This window comes from Tripterygium wilfordii, chromosome 16, assembly GCF_013401445.1.
Source record: "Tripterygium wilfordii isolate XIE 37 chromosome 16, ASM1340144v1, whole genome shotgun sequence".
NCBI lineage: Eukaryota > Viridiplantae > Streptophyta > Magnoliopsida > Celastrales > Celastraceae > Tripterygium > Tripterygium wilfordii.
The window spans coordinates 3446139-3463798 of record NC_052247.1 but is presented as its reverse complement, the minus strand read 5'-3'; the positions used below and the strand labels follow the sequence as shown (position 1 = coordinate 3463798).

At 37.4% G+C, this 17660-nt stretch overlaps 2 protein-coding genes across 3 annotated transcripts; both read left to right on the top strand.

The window, feature by feature from the left end:
* The first annotated feature begins 4023 nt into the window (after window positions 1-4023).
* LOC119980950 (zinc finger protein BRUTUS) lies at window positions 4024-14139 on the top strand. The gene is made up of 14 exons (XM_038823859.1): window positions 4024-4471; window positions 5724-5933; window positions 6842-7036; window positions 7124-7497; window positions 8151-8379; window positions 8810-8978; window positions 9086-10324; window positions 10426-10597; window positions 10837-11058; window positions 11139-11276; window positions 12174-12408; window positions 12534-12593; window positions 12921-12992; window positions 13645-14139. The coding sequence occupies exons 1-14, from the start codon at window positions 4175-4177 to the stop codon at window positions 13783-13785; spliced, it is 3753 nt and encodes a 1250-aa protein (XP_038679787.1). The 5' UTR covers window positions 4024-4174; the 3' UTR covers window positions 13786-14139.
* Window positions 14140-14572: 433 nt separating this feature from the next.
* Window positions 14573-16601, top strand: LOC119981415. Of its 2 annotated transcripts, XR_005464113.1 has the most exons (4): window positions 14573-15196; window positions 15559-15652; window positions 15762-15843; window positions 16305-16601. XR_005464113.1 is itself a non-coding variant. In XM_038824513.1 (3 exons), the coding sequence occupies exons 1-2, from the start codon at window positions 14711-14713 to the stop codon at window positions 15640-15642; spliced, it is 570 nt and encodes a 189-aa protein (XP_038680441.1). In that variant the 5' UTR covers window positions 14573-14710; the 3' UTR covers window positions 15643-15652; window positions 15762-15914. The 2 variants fall into 2 exon arrangements, 1 of the variants encoding a protein (XP_038680441.1); XM_038824513.1 differs by lacking the exon at window positions 16305-16601 and having other exon boundaries at window positions 15762-15914.
* Window positions 16602-17660: the final 1059 nt, after the last annotated feature.

Sequence of the window (17660 nt, the reverse complement as noted above, 5' to 3'; positions counted from 1 at the left end):
GTTGTTACGTGCATAAATCCCACATCGTTCAGATGTGGGAGTAATGACCCATTTATAAGGGGGAGGTTGGGCCTCCCCTAATATCCCCAGGTTTTCACACGGATCGGGCAATGGGCTTAGGGCTCCCGTCCCTGTGTGGGGGCCTGGGGTACAGCCGGCCCATTAGGTGGGTGTCGGTTGGGCCTGGGGTGTTAGGAGATCCTTATCATTTGGTATCGGAGCCACCCAGCTGGGCGGCTGTGGGTTATGCATTGTGCTCCTCTGTCCCGGTATGGGCCGGGCGGGGCTGCGTTCACGGAAGGGGCGACCTGTCTTAGGGACAGCGTGGGCCAACGTGGGCGTTGGCCTTGTAAGAGCGGGGGTATGTTACGTGCATAAATCCCACATCGTTCAGATGTGGGAGTAATGACCCATTTATAAGGGGGAGGTTGGGCCTCCCCTAATATCCCCAGGTTTTCACACGGATCGGGCAATGGGCTTAGGGCTCCCGTCCCTGTGTGGGGGCCTGGGGTACAGCCGGCCCATTAGGTGGGTGTCGGGAGCCCTAAGCCCATTGCCCGATCCGTGTGAAAACCTGGGGATATTAGGGGAGGCCCAACCTCCCCCTTATAAATGGGTCATTACTCCCACATCTGAACGATGTGGGATTTATGCACGTAACAAAGGTGCACTATGATTAAATTAACTCATAAAATTAAGCTCCCCCTTCAAGCTGTAGATTTCCTATCCGTCCATGTTTATCTTTTAATTACCACTGTTTAGTAATTCATTAGAATGTCCAAGAGGGGAAAAAAAAGTGGATGTATGTGGACACAGCATGAACTGTTCAAGAGGGAGATATATATATATATTTGCAAAAGTGACACAGAGCATGAACGGTTCAACAGGGATATATATGTGTATATATATATATATATAATTTAATACTTTATCCTCTCTATAGTAAGATAATCTGACACAAACATTTTGTAGAGGTAGTGTCTGTTTTGGTCTTGCAAAGTAGATACAGTTTTGTCTTAAAAGAGACCTTTACAATTGAGAGTTATTGAATCTTAACTTATAAAGCACGTTGTTTTTTTCGTATTGTACGCGTTGGGCCGGTAAAGTTGTCCTTAAGAGGATCTTTACAATTGAAAAGTGTTGGATTTTAACTTATAAAACATATTGCTTTCCATCAACTTTTCAATGTGAGATATTGGACATGTGAATAAAGCATTGAGTCACCAAACAATTATGTAGGACTTTGTGCTCTGTCTCTAAATAGGGTAGTAGGTACCTTATATGGATCACTACATGGATATGTGTGGAATTGTCATGTAACTCCACTTACCTATATATATATATATGTGACACTAAAGTAATTTGAAGTCAAAAGTTCATGTTGGATCAACATTTCACTTGGGTCTTTTTCCAAGTTCTTGTTTTGCATGGTTAGAGCAAAATCTATTGGTAGTCACTCAACTATATCAAGATAAGGTGCTTTTTTTCCTTTTGGTATGCAGAGAGAGAATCCAATACTTTTTTTTGATAGAAAAGTTTGTAGATTATTATCAAATCATTGACAGAATATACGTTATTATAGCTTCCTTGAGCCATAAAGGCTCAAAAGGTGAACTCCACACATTTGAACTCTTTAGAGCAAAGTTAGCAATCGCATGAGCCACCTTGTTAGTAGAATTCAGGCTAAACATGATCTTAGGATTTAATATCGACTTCTCGTACTCTCTTATCTCATGAATCACCCCCCTTCGACTGAATTTTAGCATCCTCATTTAGAATCCAATGCTTTGGTATCTGTTTCATGTTGTATATATATGATGAGAAAAAAAAAATGGAGAAAAATTAATAAGCCAACAATTCACAAAAATAAACCAAATTCACTGTATATATATATGTTGTATCTATATAGTGTTAAGTTAGCTCTTTGAACTTCTTAGCACATGGGTGCATGTACGTGAGAGGTCGCAAATTCTAACACCTACTCTAATGCAATTTGGGCTTTGGCGTCACATTGGGTTTCAACTTTCAACCCAAGTCTTAACCGGCCCAAATGATTTGTGAGTATTACATGTGACTTGTGGATTTACTATTGGAGTGGAGTCGGTGGATTGTGCTTTTCAATGGGTTCTCTCGTCAAAAAAAGAAAAAGAAAAGAAAGTTATATGTCCAAGATTAATTGAAACATTAAAATGAAAAATAAGGGATATGTGTAATGCACAAAGTGGTGGGCAATGGCATATTCTTATCAACATATATGGTGTGTATATATATTGCTTATACATTCATCCCAAATTCTTGGGTTTTTGACACATCCTCCTCCAATATATCTATATGTGTTGTGTGTGAAAACAAGATGCTCTTTATCCCTTTACATCCAATCCCGCTCTTTTTACATTTCACTGGCTTTTCAACTTTCACCACTTGATGTTTGTCTCATGAAATATAAACTTTTTTTCCCTCATTCATTCTACATGGCACAATATCAAATCACTTGATTAGGATGGCTGTCAATTAAGCTTTCTACACATATGATACCCACTTTTTATTAATTCTTAATGTGTTTTGGTAGGGATAAGAATTAATAGACAGATTACTAATTTGAAATTTGGAATCATATGACAATAAAAAAAAAATGATAGGGATTCTAAGTTTTTGGTGTCCCAACTGTCCAAAGTATATGTGTAAAGCAGTAGAATTGTGTGAGTCCCTTGTATTTAAGTTGAAAATAAAGCAAATCATTCATTGTGTGATCGTGACACATTATATTAGGGATCCTGGGATACTAATTTTTTAGAATCTCTATCATTGTTGATATTAATATGTCGATTCCTTTTGGGACATTCGATTAAAAAAAAAGAATGGTTTTGAATTTAGAGTATTGGTTTTCTAAATGATTATCTGGGTTTGGAGTAAACACAAGAGGAATCATTTGGGTTATAGTCTGTTGTTGATTCTATATAGGGTCAAATCATATGAACTCTGAATATTCTAAGTTCGATTCTCAAGAATCCGACTATGAGTAATACTTTTGTGGCCAAGCTTGTGTTTTGTCCAAACTTATCTCTTCATCATGTAGAAAATTTTTATACGCACTGGTTTGATGGCCTGAGTCTAATTTAGGCCCATATTAAAAATAAATTTATATGGTATTATCGCCTTTTTGGTTAAAAAAAAAAGTCAATTATTTTGATTACCCAAAATGTAAGGCGATGCCCAAATTGATGGGAGTTAAATGGTCCCACGAGAGGAGCGGTGTGATTCGTAGATGGGAGTGGGCCTAGACCTGTGAAGGCATGGGTCTGTCAGGTGCCCAACCAATCCAGTCCACGCTCCACACACGTTCCTTGTGTGCCACACCACCTCTCTTTCAAAGTTCCAACCACCAACCAATCCTTCTTTCATGTAACCATCACATTGCTCATGGCTTGAGGTTTTGATTAACAAAAAAAAAAAAAAAAAATTATAATTTTAAAAACTCGTTTTTCAATTGTCCAATTTTCATTTACAATTCCATAATTGGATTACTTAAAATCCTTGAAATAAAAATTCCCAAGTTTTTATTTTAATTACGATGCAAAATCCTTACAATCGATTCATCTTTTTTGTCTTCAAATAATTACTAAACCCGAACCTTTTGAAATAATCTGAAGAAATTAGCGTATAAATAGAGACTCAAACCCATGCATAATTCACCATGATTAGAAATCGAGCTTTAAATTTATATTGATATTGTATAAATAATAAGACAAAATTATAATAAAACATGGGTAATTAGTAATTACTAGTTGTATAGTTCTAATGAAAATACAATTTTCATTATTTCGGAAAAAAATACACTAATAAATATTAATCCTATTTTCTACGTCACGTGTACTATCGTACGCCTCACGTGACCCGACATGACACTAGTGCTGATATCACTATCCGACGTGGCCACTGTCTTGCCACGTCTACCGAGTCAAACTGTATAAAAGTCATACCTGGAGCCTCGGCTTTTGTTCAACGTTTAAGAAAACAAAAGAAAAGAAATTGTTTAGAGAAAAACAAAGAAGATAACAGACTTTAGAGAGAGAAAGCTGTGAGCTCTAGAGAGAGAGACTGGATATGTATTGTTGTAGACATACAATTTTCTAGAGGAAACCAACAGGAAAAAGAAGGCTTTGGAGATATTCAGATGGCGACACCGCTACCGGAATTGCAGAGAGGGGATGGGGTCATGATGCCGACGAATTCTGCTGCGGCGACCAAGGTCGAGACCAAGGCGGCGCGTTTGGAAATCAACGGGGAAGTGGCGAAATTCCCGATTATGTTGTTCCTTTTCTTCCACAAGGCGATTCGGAACGAACTCGATGCACTTCATCGATTGGCCATGGCCTTCGCCACCGGCCATCACATTGATATTCGCCCTCTCTTCGACCGCTACCGTCTTTTGCGATCCATTTACAAGCATCACTCCAATGCAGAAGACGAGGTATTTGTTTCCCTAATAACTATATTTGTTCATATTAGTGGATATGTAAATTGCACATGTGGTTTTTGCTCTCCTGGTTAATGCGGTAGCGAGTTTGTTTAGCTGTCTTAGGGTTCTTATTAACTGATTTCTATGTGAATTGAATTTCTTAATATTAGTTCTTATAGTGGTGTTGTAGTTAAGGATTTTAAGAGGCAGAAGAAAAGGAACCAGAGAGAGATGAAAGTCGTGAAAATTTCATTGCTTCACTTTATTTTTTCTTTAACAGTGTTGTTTTGTGTCTCTTTCATTCTTATTTGCTCTGTCTTACTGCTTTCATTTACTGTCGTTGCTTTTGATTTGCTTTGATTTTCTTATTCTTTTATTTATTTAGTTCGGGAGCATCTTACTTTCTTCAGAAGAATTGAAACAGAACGATTTTAGAACAATAAATGCTGATAGATTATGATGTTTCCTAACAATACCGGGACTACTATACTGTGGAAACTTTGTTCATAGATGGACCCACATACAAGTATTTGTTTTGCTGAAATGGTTTTGAGAGGATTTAGAAGATCAGGGGAATAATGCTTACCCTTTTTTTTTTTGAATCGCTCTAAATGAGGCATGAAGGTGCTTGCTTGTTTTTGACCCTTTGATTTCTGTAAAAGCTGAGGCAATTACCTATTTCCTCTGATTCTTTTTCTCTGCTTGAATTGCCAATTTGTTTTCTTGCTGAGCTAGTTGCGTAGTTACGTGATTTGGCATTTTTTTTAATCCTTTTTAACTCACTTGCTGTAGTAGTCTTGATATTTTCTTCCATATAGGTACACTCGCCACGTAGCTATATCCAGTTTTGAATAAGAACCTTTTTCTAAACGTTAACTAGTGTATGCAGTAAGCATCAATGGAAAGTTATTCTAGGCAAGATCATAGCACATATTGTGAGGTATTAAATCACTATAAATATATTACTGCTGTTATCCATTGTTGATGACAAAAAATGTTCATTTATGTTACCCAGTAATATCTTACTTTGTCAATACATTGGTCCTTTGCAATTTGCACGCATGGTTATTCAATATTTCTGCCCATGTTTTGTGGGGTTTTGACCTAAGTCGATTATGAAGTCAAATGATCTGTAGCTAATGCTTTTCTTGACATGGTATTTATCGGTTAATAAAGCACACATTTGCTTTCGATTCTTAGTCTTTGTCATTTAAAATCTTCCATATCCAAAAAGCTGTAACCACTTGGCATTTTGGCATTTCAGGTTATCTTCCCTGCGCTTGATATACGTGTGAAGAATGTGGCACACACATACTCACTAGAACACAAGGGTGAAAGCAGTCTCTTTGATCATTTATTTGAGCTGTTGAATGCTTATATGCAAGACGATGAAAATTTCCCGAGGGAGTTGGCATCTTGTACAGGAGCTCTTCAGACGACTATTAGTCAGCATATGGCGAAGGAAGAGGAGCAGGTAGGGTTTCATACTTTCAATTGATGCCATTTGCAGTATCAAGGGTCCGAACCCTTTACTGATCTGGCTCTATTAATATAGTGGGTTTGTAGTTTGGGCATTGAGGGGAGATAATAGAAATTGAAAAAGAGCTTGAGAAGTCCAATTGCGGCACGACAGCTGTTGCTGCTTTTGTGATAAAGTTATATCCCTATCAAAGTCATTTTACCCTTTGCAATGGCTTGTATAGCAGCTTATTTGTTCTCAAATAATGTGTCCAAACATTACATTTTTTGTATTTGTTTACTCCAGTTTGATTAGTTGTACAGAGAATACATTCATTCATTTATGGTGTTTTAATATATGATCTTTACCTATCAACAAATTGAAATGTGAATATTTTTCCTTAAAATTATTCCGATTCTTATTTTTAATTCACGTTCTTTTACCATGTTTCGAAACTTTTTCCTTGAAGTTGAATGTTGGATTTCACTGTATGCTAATTTATCTTTGTAAGTGGGGACTTTTTTCTGCTCATTAGACTTATTTGAAGAATATGGCACTGTTTTTTCCCTTTTCATGAGAAATAAAAGGGTATTTTATATTAATCACAACTTTAATCTCACATGCAAAGTATCATTCGGGTCTTGTGCATCTGTGTCATGTGATGCCTTTTTATGTTGATGCCAGTATGTCCGTGTATGTGTGTGTGTGTGTGTGTGAGAGAGAGAGAGATATTTAACTATTACTTTGAATGTATATAATCTTGATGTTTGCTTGATAAATTAATTTGTCGGTTTCCATACATTCTTTCTAGTGTTTTTGTGCAAGTGACATGTTGTTTTCATTAAAGTTCCATTTGTGGAGTAATTTTCTTTTTTACATCTAAGAAAACAATGATATAATTAATCTGTCTTTGGTTATCTCAGGTCTTCCCCTTGCTTATTGAGAAGTTCTCGCCTGAAGAGCAGGCTTCTCTGATCTGGCAGTTTTTGTGCAGCATTCCTGTAAATATGATGGCTGACTTTCTTCCATGGCTTTCATCCTCTTTATCATCTGGTGAAAATCAGAATATGAAGAAGTTCTTGAGAAAGATAGTCCCGGATGAAAAGCTTCTTCAACAGGTAAGTTTTTAATTTCCATTCTGGGTCTTGAACTTTCTTGGGTTTCATCAAGTTTGTTGAACTTATCTGAAGTCTTGTTATTTGAAGGTTATTTTCACGTGGATGAACGGGAGGAATAGCATTAATGCAGTGAGAAATTGTGCAGATGGTTCTGAGGCTCAGTATGATATTGATAAGTATTCTACTGCAGGCACATTAACACAGCAAACTAATGGAGTAAAGTGTGCATGCGAGTCTTCCAGAACTGGGAAGAGGAAATATTTAGAGCCAAATGATGAAGTTTATGGTAACCAGGGAACACATCCAATAAATGAGATATTGCTATGGCATAATGCAATTAAAAGGGAGTTAACTGAGATAGCTGAAGAAGCTAGGAGGATTCAAATTTCTGGAAATTTTACTAACTTGTCAGCTTTTGACGAGCGGCTGCAATTCATTGCAGAAGTCTGCATATTTCACTGGTATCTCCTCTTTTTTTTTGATGAACAAGTTTCCTTATTGTTTTTGTTGTAGCCAAAAGAAAATTAGTTCCTACATTTGTGTTTGGGGTTCTTGATATTTCCTTAGTATGATATAGTTGGTCTTACTGTGTACAAGGCTGTCTTGTTCAGTCTTCAAAGTCCAGGTGAGTAAAATACTAAAATGTAAAAGAATATCTTAATATTTAAGTATTTATTACTTAGATTGTTTTCAGGTCCTATTTTGATATGATTATGTTGTAATTCATTTGCTTTGCCTGTTTGTTCTTATCATCAAAATTTTGATTAGTCTTTTGAACTTCTATGCTTGGCCATGGTTCTATAACGTAAAATACAAAGTAAGAATATTTCCTCTACGTTGCAACTTGGAAGATTAAGGGAAAATTATAATAGTCCACCCGCTCCCATAATAGAAAAAAGTTAGATAAATTAAAGGAGATAAAAGGCGTAAGGAATAATAGGCAAGACAAGAAAGAACTCTGCATCTAATTCTTCACTGGAATGAGCTATTTTTTTTGTTCACTTGATGACCATGCAATATTAGATAACCCTTTTTTTGTAGTCGACAAACGTTTAACGATCATTATAGGATTTTTTTTTCCTGTCTTCATGTGGAGTATGTATCATTTCTGCAGTATTGCTGAAGACAAGATCATATTCCCTGTGGTAGATGGAGAGCTCTCTTTTTCTCAAGAGCATGCTGAAGAAGAGAGTCAATTTAATGAATTTAGGTGCTTGATTGAAAGTATTCAAAGTGCTGGAGCTAACTCTAATTCAGCTGCTGAATTTTATGCAAAACTATGTTCTCACGCTGATCAGATAATGGAAACCATACAGAAGCACTTCTGCAATGAGGAAGTACAGGTAAGTTTTGCTTGATGTTGTGATTGCTTTTGGAGAGAGATTTAGTGGGTGTGTATGTGGCAAGTTTCTATATGTGTGTATATATCTAAAGGTCTGTCTGTGTATGGTTAACATTTCCTGGAGTAACAGTTAAGGGATAACAATTATCTGTAAACCATGTTTGTGTAATTAGAGTAATGGTTAGTCTGTTATTAATTAACTATGTAGAGATGTAATTTTTTTAAAAAAATGTTTTTTGACTTCTCCTTCACTTCTAATATCTCAGGATACTATAATAAAATCTAAGGGGGTTTTGAAAAATAGCGGTGTAGGGATTAGGATCCGTTGTTCCCTGTATAATTTCATATTGTGATCTGGCATGTGTAATTGGGAAAGCTCCAACAATCTTTTTTTTTTTTTTAATTAAATCCTACGCTTCTTGAATGTCTAGGTTCTTCCACTAGCCCAGAAGCACTTTAGCTTTAAAAGACAGCAGGAACTTATGTATCAGAGCTTGTGTGTGATGCCTTTGAAATTAATTGAGCGTGTCTTACCATGGCTGATGGGCTCATGCACAGAGGAGGAAGCTAGGAATTTTCTCAAAAACATGCAATCGGCAGGTTTTATCTCACTCCAATAGATTTTCTTGTTGAAAGAGAAATTAATACTTGTGTGTTTATGATTATATATACCTTTTTAAATGCTTCTCAAATTTTTTTGGGTTCAGCTCCTGCAACAGACAATGCTCTGGTGACACTTTTTACCGGTTGGGCTTGTAAAGGTCGTAACCAAGGGTTATGCTTGTCTTCAAGTTCCATTGGCTGCTGTTCTCTTAAAAGGTTCACAGACATTGAAGAGGATTTAACTGGTTCCTGCTGTGCATGTGCTTCTGCATTATGTACTAAAGATGACTTGATATCAGTTCACAATGACGAAATCGAAAGACCAGTCAGACGAAATATCTCATTGTCCCCTGAAAACATTGATGCCCCTGGCCCCTCTGAATTTATGGATGCCTGTAAACCATCTTCAAGTGATCGCTCTTGTTGTGTCCCAGGTTTAGGTGTAAATAGCAATAATCTGGGTCTTACTTCTCTTTCCACAGTCAAGTCTTTACGCTCCTTGTCCTTCAGCGCTTCTGCTCCTGCTCTTAACTCGAGTCTTTTTAACTGGGAAGCAGACATCAGTTCTTCTGATAAGGGATGTGCGGCGCGGCCTATTGATACAATATTTAAATTTCACAAAGCTATACTCAAAGACTTGGAGTATCTGGATGTCGAGTCTGGAAAACTCAACGACTGTGATGAGACATTTCTTCGGCAGTTCATTGGAAGATTCCGTTTGTTATGGGGCTTATACAGAGCTCATAGCAATGCCGAGGATGATATAGTCTTTCCAGCATTAGAATCTAAGGAGACACTTCATAATGTCAGTCATTCGTACACGTTGGATCATAAGCAGGAGGAAAAATTATTCGAGGATATCTCATTTGTGCTTTCTGAGCTTTCACGCCTTCATGAAAGGTTGCAAGCTGCCCATGTGATTGAGGATTCTTTAGGAAGTAGCACTGTGTCTTCTGCTGTCCTTGAGCATGATTTTACAGGAAAGTACAGCGAGCTAGCTACTAAGCTTCAAGGGATGTGCAAGTCTGTTAGAGTGACTCTAGATCAACATATTTTCAGGGAAGAACTTGAGCTGTGGCCTTTATTTGGTAGATATTTTTCCGTGGAGGAGCAAGACAAATTAGTTGGCCATATAATTGGGACTACGGGTGCTGAAGTGCTTCAATCTATGTTACCTTGGGTAACAGCTGCTCTGACACGGGAGGAGCAAAATAAAATGATGGATACGTGGAAACAGGCAACCAAAAACACAATGTTCAATGAATGGCTTAACGAATGCTGGAAAGAATCTCCTGGACCCCCTCTACAGAATGAAACACCTGAAGCTAGCATTTCTCAGAAAGGTTTGTGCTGTTCTTTTGTACATCTGCTAGTATCCCATGTTCAAGTTGACCAGAATGATTTTTCTAAACAATTTTGGTCGCATGTTTTATTGAATTTCTAGACCCTGATGTTCAAGAAAGCTTGGACCCAAGTGATCAGATGTTTAAACCTGGGTGGAATGACATTTTCCGTATGAATCAAAATGAACTTGAGTCTGAGATACGAAAAGTTTATAGGGATTCAACTCTTGATCCAAGAAGAAAAGCATATCTTGTGCAAAATCTCATGACAAGGTCAGTTTTATTATTATTTTATGTCTAATCTTGAATGCGTATGCAAACTCTGTTTTTGAAATTGAGTAAAACTTAGTGTCACATCTATCTGCACGGTGCTGTTACTGCTGCCTGTCTACCAACTTGGTGTGCTTATATTCAATGAAGCTCTTCCTTTGCATGAAAAAAAATGATTGAAAATCTTGTCCTCCCTGTTTGCAAGTAAATAATCAATAGCTAATACTTTATTCCACTTCCAGTCGTTGGATAGCTGCTCAGCAAAAGTTACCTCAGGCATCAGCAGGGGCAACATCCAATGGTGAAGATGTGCTTTGGTGCTCACCATCATTTCGAGATCCAGAGAAACAAATATTTGGGTGTGAGCACTACAAAAGGAACTGCAAGCTTCGTGCTGCTTGCTGTGGCAAGTTGTTCCCTTGCAGGTTCTGTCATGACAAAGTGAGCGACCACTCAATGGACAGGTAATATTTGAAATTATCACTTGCATGTCAAGTTGGTCCTCTGCATATGTGATATTCACCTTTCTTTTTAATCACTGCAGAAAAGCAACATCAGAAATGATGTGCATGCGCTGCCTGAAGATTCAGGCTGTGGGACCAAACTGCACGACTCCAACATGTGATGGACTTTCAATGGCAAAGTACTATTGTAACATATGCAAATTTTTTGATGATGAAAGGTACGTGTGTTTGGCAAATTGAGAGTTGTCAAGTATTTAAGTCAATAAATTTGACGAATGAGGAGTGCAGTAGAATTCTTCTTCACTGCTATTTTCTGTTTCTTATTACGAAACAAGTAAACGAACAACAGATACTTTAAACTAAGGATTTGTTCAACTATTGAACTTGTGTCTGCTGATTTTTATTCTTTATTGTTAGTTTTTTTTTTTTGTTGGTATGAAGCAGCTTTGTTATTTATAATTTTATATCTTTCCATTTTGAGAGCAGCGAAAATGGAAAAACCTGAATTGTAAGTAATAGTCAATCATGTGTGCTTACAAGCGAACATGTGACCCAGTGGTACAGTTGCACCCCATGTGACCCAATGGTACAATTGCAGGGGTGCAACCTAGAGGTCACGTGTTCAATTCTTAGCAAGAGCCTCTCCAAATATCATGTGGGGGTTAAGGTCTACATAATCCTATCTATCCCTGACCTGCCTACTGCGGGAGCCTTGTGCATGGGAGTTGTTTACCTTTTTAATCAATCAAGTGTGCTTGTTCATCTCTAGCTGGTCTATGACGTCCGCAACGCCTGACAATTAGGCTGACATGACATGCCTTTTCTGAAGAAACTGCCTTCATTTGGGTGTATGTTATAGAAAATTTGGTGTTTTAATGCCTCTGTGAAGGATGCAATTTTGTGGTTCTGGTGTTTGTAGACAAAGACTAGTATGAAGACATTGTTCTTATCTTCCTTGGAACAACGTTGGTCCACATAGCACCAGCAACTCCTTTGGGCTCACTAATATTTCAAGTTCTCCTATATTGAGGCTCTTAAAGCTCTAAAGCACATTCATATTGCATGTTTATGAATTCTTGTACACATCTTATCTGTTCATTTTCTTCTTTGTTTAGGGCTGTATATCATTGCCCATTTTGCAATTTATGCCGTGTTGGGAAGGGTCTTGGCATTGATTACTTCCATTGCATGACCTGCAATTGTTGTTTGGGGATTAAGTTGGTGAACCACAAGTGTCTGGAGAAAGGGTTAGAAACAAACTGTCCCATTTGCTGTGATTTCCTGTTCACGTCAAGTGCAACAGTCAGAGCTCTACCTTGTGGCCATTACATGCATTCAGCTTGCTTTCAGGTTTTTATGTTTTATTGCAATATCCCCCTTCTGCTTGCATTTTTGTCTCATTCGAATTGTTTCCGCCTTGAAATGGTTTTGGGAGGACTGGTTTAACAATAATACTACACCTTATCTTCTGCTAGGCCTATGCTTGCAGTCACTACACCTGCCCAATTTGCAGCAAATCCATGGGAGATATGGCAGTAAGAAATCATTTTTTTGTTGTTATGTTGTTTATGTAACCTGCCTATTGATTAGTAATGTAATAATACATCAGTGTACTGGATTGTGGTAATAAGTTGTAGGAAAAAGTATTTATGTTTAGTAGCATTGAGACAGAACTGTAGATCGTTTTAATGTTTACTCGTCCCACTGAAACATCATTCATTCATTCCTCCAAAAAAATAGAAAGTAAATGTGTGCAGAATGGTGTTCTATGCTTATGTTTCGAACTTTTGCTGGCTTATCTTTCTAATTTGCTGCTTGTGTCATGGTGTAATATGTTATTTCTGTATTGTAAAACCTTCCAGGTTTATTTTGGTATGCTTGATGCTTTGTTGGCCGCGGAGGAGCTTCCCGAGGAATATAGAGATCGTTGTCAGGTACATTCAATATGTGTTTGTATGAGAATACATCTAGTTTGCTCTCTACTGAATTTTACTGAGTTATTTATATAGAAAGATCAAATACATTATTTATATGTTTCATGTGCAAAATGTATAATTTTGGTGACATTAACGTGCCTTTTGTCTAAAACTTTAGCATATCAACTTTGATAGGCTTTGAATGCTTGGCATAACTTTTCTTTTGTTAGCTTCATACAAGTTATGTGCAAGCCCACGCAATTATACAAGATTAAGGGTTTTCTCACAATGTCGATGGTAGTAATATGAAATGTTACTCGTAAATCACAATTTAGAAAATTCCCATGTTTTTTTTGACACTTTCATCACCATGTCTTTGATTTACTGTCAATTTTGCTCAAAAAATTCTCACGTATTTTTTTTTTCCCTTTTTTCCCCTTTTCTCATCGAGCCATCTTCCCTTTGTAGAATTAGCGATTATGACCAAATATGCTAAGCGGAATCTACTCATTTTATTTACTGTTATAATGCATTGATTATATAAATATAGGATTTCCACAACTAGTTTCCCCTCTTGTACAAATTGTATGCTTGCTGCATTTTTTGAACTGTGGAATTTCTCATCTTGACCCATTTTTTGACGTTCACTCACATTGACATGACAATCTAGGACATACTCTGCAATGATTGTGATCGAAAGGGCGTCTCACGCTTCCACTGGTTATATCATAAGTGTGGATTCTGTGGATCATACAACACCCGAGTGATCAAGAGCGAGGCAGCAAATCCGAACTGCCCTACATCACATTAAGCAGGGATTTCTTTTCTCCGGCAATTACACACAACTTTTTTTTTTGTATGTATACAAGTGTATAGTGAGGCAATTCAATTTTCCCTTGAACTAGGCTGCTGGCAGTTCTTAAACGTGTTACACAATGATTAATTTCTGCTATAGCTCTTTGAAGTTTTTGCAATTTTTTTTACTTATATAATCGGGACGAAGATGGCAACGATTGAGCATCCAAGCCCGGTGATTTATAGAACTGCTGCTTCCCATGACTGCACATAGAATCTGGTCCTGGTGCATTAGGTTTTCTGTTTGTTTCAAAGCAGTTGTGAAAATCTTACATGATTATGAGGAAATATGTCCATGAGATTGAGTCTTTTCGTTATGTTGTTGCTTTCTTTTGTCTAGGTCTCCCTGATAAAGAGAGTGGGTTTGAATATATCAAGCTATCTCTACGAACAACGTTAAGTACAAAATCAATCCTTTCAACTAAGAGGGTCCCTTTTTAAGTACAAAAATCGTCGAAGAGTCTTTTTTAAATACAAAATCGTAATCTTAAGCTTAGAGTGGATGATATATTGACCGAATTGGTTGAGAATAAATCTTTCCAATTGAGAGTTTACGAGTTCAAATTCGAACTTCATGAGTTACTTAAATGTTCATAATTCATGGACAAAATTTTTTCTAAAAAAAGGCCAAATTTATGACGTCACTCAAAAATAATATAAAAAAAAGAGAAAAGAAATGAAATGAAATAGGAGGAGGAAACTTTGAAACACCCATAAGTCACCCGAACGTTAAGACACACACACTCTCTCTCTCCATCAATTTCCCGGCGAAAATAAGGCCTTTTTATAATCTCTTTGTGCATACAAATTTCTTTTTTCTTACAGAGACGCCGCAGACACAGAGAGGACAACGACAAAGAGAGTCAAAAGTTTTAGGATTAATGGCGATGGAGCCAGAGAGATCGAATTCAAGGTCACTCCACAACTTCTCTTTGCCACTCCCCAATTGGGGCTCTTGTAGATACCTTCGCTGTGTCAAGGACTCCGAAGACTTGAACCGATCTCTATTTATAAACCCAATTCACGATAAGCTCAAACCCGATCTTGGATTCTTGAAGAAGAGACCAAGAGTCTCTGTTGTTGAAGAGAGAGGCTGTATTGATGCTTCTGCGAAGCCATGGAATTTGAGGACTAGAAGGGCCGCGGCTTGCAAGGATGGGAGGACGGCGAGTGTTTTTGTGGATACAAAGGAGGAGAAGGTGGTAGTGGAGGAGAAGAGGGATGATGAGGAGAAGAAGAAGAAGAGAGTGAAGTTGTCGGTGTCCCTGTTGAAGGAGGAGATCGAGGAGGATTTCGCGGTGATGCTCCGGATTAGGCCTCCTAGGAGGCCAAAGAAGAGGGCTCGGATAGTACAGAGGCACCTTGATGTAAGGAATTGCTTCATTGGTGTTGTTTGTTCTGTTTTTGTGGTGGGTTTTTTTTTTATTTTTTAATTTATGTTTGGTTGATGAGAAAATGTGTGGGCAAGAAAAGAAACGAACTTTGGAATCTGCGTTTCGTGATTTGAGTTCCATATCTTCCATGAAGACATGAAGTTTTTTTTTTTTAATCGAGACCTGGCAGAATTTAGTGTTTCTTATATTGTACTTTTGTTCTACTTTCTTTTCCATTTGTTTTCTGAGCCATCAAATGTGGAGTTGAGAGTTATAGATTCCTTTTAGGGAAAACCGTATTTTTTTTTTAAAATTTCCATGGGTAATTTAGTTCTCTTTTTCTGTCTGTTTTGCAGTCAATTTTCCCAGGATTGTGGCTAAAGGAAGTTACAGCAGAAGCATACAAAGTTCCTGATGTCCCTGAATCTTCATGTTTTTGAATCTTGAGATGTAATATTCTTTTCCTCTTCAAAATTTCCTCTTCAAAATTTTTAATTAATTTCATGTTCTTTGGATTGTTTGAATCATTAGTTATGGTTTCTGGCAATTGGTTTTGCAGGAGAAGAGATAATTGTACTTGTTATATTGGAGTTTCAGCTCATCTGCTTCCTAAAGATGGTGCATTATAACCTGAATTCATGGTAATACTGCACCGCCTCTGTAAAATCTGTACATTCTGTGAAATAAAGTTCGAAATATTTTTGGGGCTATATCCAGATGCTAATTTCGTTGATCATTAATCAGTTAGATATTCTCCAATATTGAAGATTTAGAAACACCATGGAAAATGTTGTTTCAGCCTGGTCATTTGTATGGATGCAATTGCTAGAACTATTTCGCTTTAAGAATAAGCCACCTGTGACGCATTTAAGCGATCTCTTATTTCTTATTAGGAATAACATTGCATACATCAAACTGTTGTGAAAGGACTTGCATAAACTGTATAAATACATACGTTGTGATTCGTTTGTTGGCGTTAACGGAAAGCTGAACTAAACCCTATTTTACTTCACTTATGAAGTCTATTGATCAATTTGGTTAAGTTGACAATAAACACTAGAACTAGTTCATTTGCCCCCTTCATTTTGGTTGACTTGCCCAGGTCTTTGGCTTACCGCTTAATGCTGGAGAGAGAAAAACAAGCAGGTTGAATGAAGATGTATAAAAGCCAACTCACCAACCCAAACTGCAGAAAAAGATTGGCATTATATGGAGGAAGTTAATGTAGGACTGAGCCAACGTGTTGGCCATCACCATGATTAGATGAAATTTGTCACATAAAGCTTTTCCTTGCCATTGGTTTGCACAATTAGTTTCTGGAAGATTTCATCAGTCAGCTACTGAGTGCCTACTCAAGATATTATTGGTATCATTCTCCTCAACTAGTCTTTTTCCATCACTTTTGAGAAAGATATGCCTTGCTGCACCAGTGCCTGTTATTAAAACCCTGTTGTCTGCATGTTCATGTGCTTCTTTCATCCCTGAAGATTTGATATGTTCCAGCAAAAGCTAACGCATCTTTGAAAAGAACGTTGCTTTCAGAGAGAGATGAATTTTAGAGAACCATTTGGAAGGACATACAGCGACGCTATTCCAGGTTTAGCACTCTGTTCTTCTCTGAATTGATGTATTAAGAGAGTGTCACCAATCTTTGTGGCCAAAAAGGGAATTCTGTGTGGCTGCTGTAGTGTCTATAATTCAGATCAAGGTGGGGGAGGGATGTAGTATTGCTTAAATCAATGATAAGGTATATAAATTGAAATAGAAGTTGAGGCTTAGGTGCTGAAAATGTATTAGGGGATTTTGGTGGCTAAAACATTCATTGCCCATGCACTGTTTTAATGACACCTGAGGGCAGAATCTAAAAGGAGCTCTGTAGGGTACTATTACATTTAAGGTTCTTGGTAAAGTTTACTATCTATCTAGGCAGTGAAATTGCCTTCTGATCTCAGTCTATCTACATTGTTCTGGCTTGCATGGTTTGACGATGAATTTTTCTTGACATTTTTCATTGAGAAGTCACTAGAAACAGCAGATTCCGAATGAATAGTATATTGAAGTTGTGTGCTGAGTTGGAGCCTGATGATGTTGAGATTCCTTTAATCTCAAACAAATACCCATTTTTGTAGTTAGCTCCTTTCTCAAATCCTTTTTCTGAGAACATGGTACCTCTCCATGGTCGGAACACGTTGGAACCGTTTCTTCATCCAGAGCTGAACCCAGTAGACGAATTCTCCTTTGCCATTCAAAATTTCTCATTAAGATTTCATGTTCATAAAGTTCGACAAAGTTGTACACAAAATGCAAACCTAGCGATTACTTCCTAGTTCCTCCTTTATTCAAGCTACCGGGGATCTCCATGTGGAGTTGGCCAACTTTTACAACTGCTTGCAATATACAGTTTTTAGTTTTTCCCACTCTATTGGCTCCCTGGTCTTTATCAGTACAGTTCTTACAT

What these genes read in the sequence shown, in the direction of transcription:
- LOC119980950 (XM_038823859.1), top strand. Translation starts at nt 4,175, where the DNA reads ATGGCGACACCGCTACCGGAATTGCAGAGAGGGGATGGGGTCATGATG. An exon ending in GAAGTCTGCATATTTCACTG is followed by an intron (nt 7,498 to 8,150) that starts GTATCTCCTCTT and finishes TCATTTCTGCAG; the next exon opens with TATTGCTGAAGACAAGATCA. An exon ending in GTGCAAAATCTCATGACAAG is followed by an intron (nt 10,598 to 10,836) that starts GTCAGTTTTATT and finishes TTCCACTTCCAG; the next exon opens with TCGTTGGATAGCTGCTCAGC.
- LOC119981415 (XM_038824513.1), top strand. Translation starts at nt 14,711, where the DNA reads ATGGCGATGGAGCCAGAGAGATCGAATTCAAGGTCACTCCACAACTTC. An exon ending in TAGTACAGAGGCACCTTGAT is followed by an intron (nt 15,197 to 15,558) that starts GTAAGGAATTGC and finishes TCTGTTTTGCAG; the next exon opens with TCAATTTTCCCAGGATTGTG.